We start from the raw sequence: 3,300 nt of genomic DNA on the forward strand, positions 1-3,300 counted from the left end.
ATTATATCTTGTTTGAATTGTAGAGCAATGTTTCATATTCTGAAACCAATGGAGAAGAACCTTCCAACAATTCTTTCTGTTTGGATGAGGTATGTGGCACTTAATACGACTTTGGATTGGTCTATGGCTTTGTAACTCAAATTAATGATTGATAATTTTTTTCACAGGAACCACATACTTATGAAGATAGTTTATCAGGTTCAGTTGGGGCGAGCAAACCAGGTCCTTCAACTCCCACTGAAGTAGGTGCCGTAACAATTCTTTCTTTTTTGAGGTGGTTTAAACTAAGCATAATGTTTCAACGTTTTTGACAGATGCTGTTAGATGGAGATGAGAATGATTCAACCATGAATTGGAGTGATGTTATTGCATATCGATTGGATCACTTTCGGAATGAAGATTCATATAGTGAGAGTGAAGGGAACAGTGAATCATCGGATAACGAACCGAGTTCAGTTGAGGATACTCCAAATGATGAATCAGACGAAGATTCAAATGATGAAAATGGAGGTGGAGATCCTGATGGTGGTGGTCCTGGTGGCGATGATCCTGAAGGGGATGGAGATGATTTAAGTAATGCTAATGACTCAAATATAAATGGAGTGTTAGATGAAGACAACTTTTCACTGGGTCATCCATCACTCAATCGTGTGCTGCAAGCTGCTCATGGGCGTACTGCTAAAGAAGTTTTAGCTATGATCTTAACTTTAGCTGCTGAACAAAACCTTAATTATGTAACCGTGGTTGAACTGTGCCGTATAGCCAATGTAACTAATGCCTTTAAAGCTCTACCCAGTACCAAAAAACAGTTATGGGCTGTGCTTCAAAAGAAATCAGCTGGTATTGTGAAACATGCATACTGTGAAAAATGCTTGTCTGTTCTTGGTGTTTTAAAAGACTTGCCTAGAGTAGTGGTATGTAATAATGAGTTGTGTGACTATAGAAGCCAGCGTCGCAATGTGAAATATTTTATAACTTTAAGCCTGACAAAACAGCTCAAAAGTCTACTCTCCATCCCGGAAATTCGACAACACCTTCAGTACAAGTATACAAGAAGAAAATTCAATCAAGATGCTCGTGAAGATGTAATAGATGGTGACGGCTATAAAGCCTTAGAAAATATGGAAAATGGTCTTCAAGAATTTGATCTAACATGTCAATTGAATACAGATGGTTTCAGTACAAGCAGATCATCAAATTCTCAAGGCTGGGCAATTTTAGGAAGAATCAATGAACTGCCACCTGCTTTAAGGCAGAAGCTAACTTTTCTTGCTGGTTTGATCATTGCTGATGGAGAAGCTGATTTGAGTATGCTGTTTGAAAGATTTGTTGGTGAACTGAGTCATATTTCTAGAAATGGCATTGAGTGGGAACATAATGAACAATTGTTTATCAGTCGCATGAAGCCTACCTGTTTTTGTCTTGATGCTAGAGCCCGAGCTCTCCTTATGAACTTAAAGATTTACAGCGGTCATTACAGTTGCCCTTTCTGTCTGCATCCTGGTGTGAAGTTGGCTGGATGTATGAGGTTCCCTCTCCCAGGAACTGAAATAGTAATGCAGGTGCGTGGGGTAGAGCGAGTACTGGTTATTCCTGATGCCCCTCTGCGCACTGATGCTGGTGTTAGGCACGACATGCAGCAAGCCAATGCAAATCGAAATGTTCATGGGTTCCACGGGCCTTCAGTGCTGATTAATTTGGATGATTTCAATTTTGCCACTGGATTTTCCCCGGACGATTTACATCCCATATTTCTTGGGGTGACTAAATTTCTTACAAATGAAATTCTCAGTGCAGCTGCAAACGTTGAAGACTTACAAGCCCAAATTGATGGAAGACTTCTGAAAATTCTTACCCCTTCACTAATTTCTCGGAAACCAAGAAGCATATCAAAGAGAAGAAAATACAAAGGGACTGAATGGAGGAATTGGCTTCTGTATTTTGGTATCCCCTGCATGGATGGTCTCATTTCAAATGCAAATATGCGTCTGTTTTCTCTTCTCTCCAAAGGTATCTTCATACTGTCAAGTGATTCTGTTACGGATAATGACATAGAAGTTGCCCATGAATGCTTACAGAGGTTTGTTACTGGTTTCCAAGCGATGCATGGTCCAGAGAAAATGCGTTTTAATATACACATCATGGTACATCTGGCTCAAGCAGTCCGCAATTGGGGTCCTCTACACCTTCACAGCACTTTTCCATTTGAGTCATGGAATCGCCGACTAAGAAATAATATCTCTTCTCCACATGGAGCTGCAGACCAAATTGTGGACCGTTACTTGCTAGAATCTCTTGTTCGCAAGTTGCCATACGACCAAGAGCTTGATGAAGAGGTCAGAGAAGAGCTCCAAAATATAGCATCTCCATATGTCATGGACAATCCCCTCAAGATTGGTGATGTATATTTTTTTGGGAAAAGAGCTCGTCCTAGACCCCCAACAGCAGATGAAATTGCTTTGCTCCACAATGAAAATCTTCATTGTGACCTTCTCACAGAGTATTATCAATGCAGAAAATCAAGAATGATTCTTCATTCCACCGAATATTATGTTCTTGCAGACCGCACCTCTAAGTCAAACAATAGTGTAATTTTTACTAATGATAATCAGTTTTATGATATTGTTAAGATTGTGGTTTTTGAACACGATGGAGAAGAGAAATGTGGTTTGTTTTGCCGTGGTTTGGAGGTTGGCAATGCTCTTAATGGTGCCTCTCACATAAAAGAAGTTCACAATGAAAACAATGATGCCGTTCAGTGGATCTCTTTTGATAATGTAAGATTATTTGCTATCAAAATGCCTGTAAGAAATCGTTTGTTTGTTGCTCCAATGGCTAACATAGGTGAAATTGATTAATTGAATTTGTTTTGTTCTATATAGAACAAATATTTGTGTATTTATAAATTCACAAATGTATTTCCCTTCCCATACAGTGTGAATATTTAAGCCAGATCTAAGGTCATGTGAAAGTGTGCTAAACTTCAATTAAAAATAAATAATTTATGAATAGTTACAATTCGCCCATTATTGAGTCTATTATGAAATTTTGAAGAACCCCAGAAATACATAGAGACACGCTCAGGACACGGCTGAGGACATGGCAGGACAGAAGTGGGACGTGACGCCAGGAACAAATAAGCGGAGACACGCATAGGACACGAATGGCGGGTCACAGCAGGGACGTGATCCGGACATAATACGTGGGGACACGCCTAGGACAACACAAGGACATAATTAGCGGGACACAGATGGGACGTGATAGGGACAAAGTACGTAGGGACACGCCTAGGACAACACA

General features: G+C 39.9%; 1 protein-coding gene across 1 annotated transcript; it reads left to right on the forward strand.

Moving 5' to 3' along the window:
• Positions 1 to 23: 23 nt before the first annotated feature.
• LOC113213010 (uncharacterized) lies at positions 24 to 3,018 on the forward strand (the record flags this gene model as incomplete). The annotated part of the gene is given in 3 exon segments (XM_052276337.1): positions 24 to 89; positions 168 to 242; positions 315 to 3,018. Coding segments are annotated over 3 exon segments (2,685 nt in total), but the record flags the coding sequence as incomplete, so codon positions are not given.
• Positions 3,019 to 3,300: the final 282 nt, after the last annotated feature.

This window comes from Frankliniella occidentalis, unplaced genomic scaffold (assembly GCF_000697945.3).
Source record: "Frankliniella occidentalis isolate FOCC.00 unplaced genomic scaffold, Focc_3.1 Scaffold2575, whole genome shotgun sequence".
Lineage (NCBI taxonomy): Eukaryota > Metazoa > Arthropoda > Insecta > Thysanoptera > Thripidae > Frankliniella > Frankliniella occidentalis.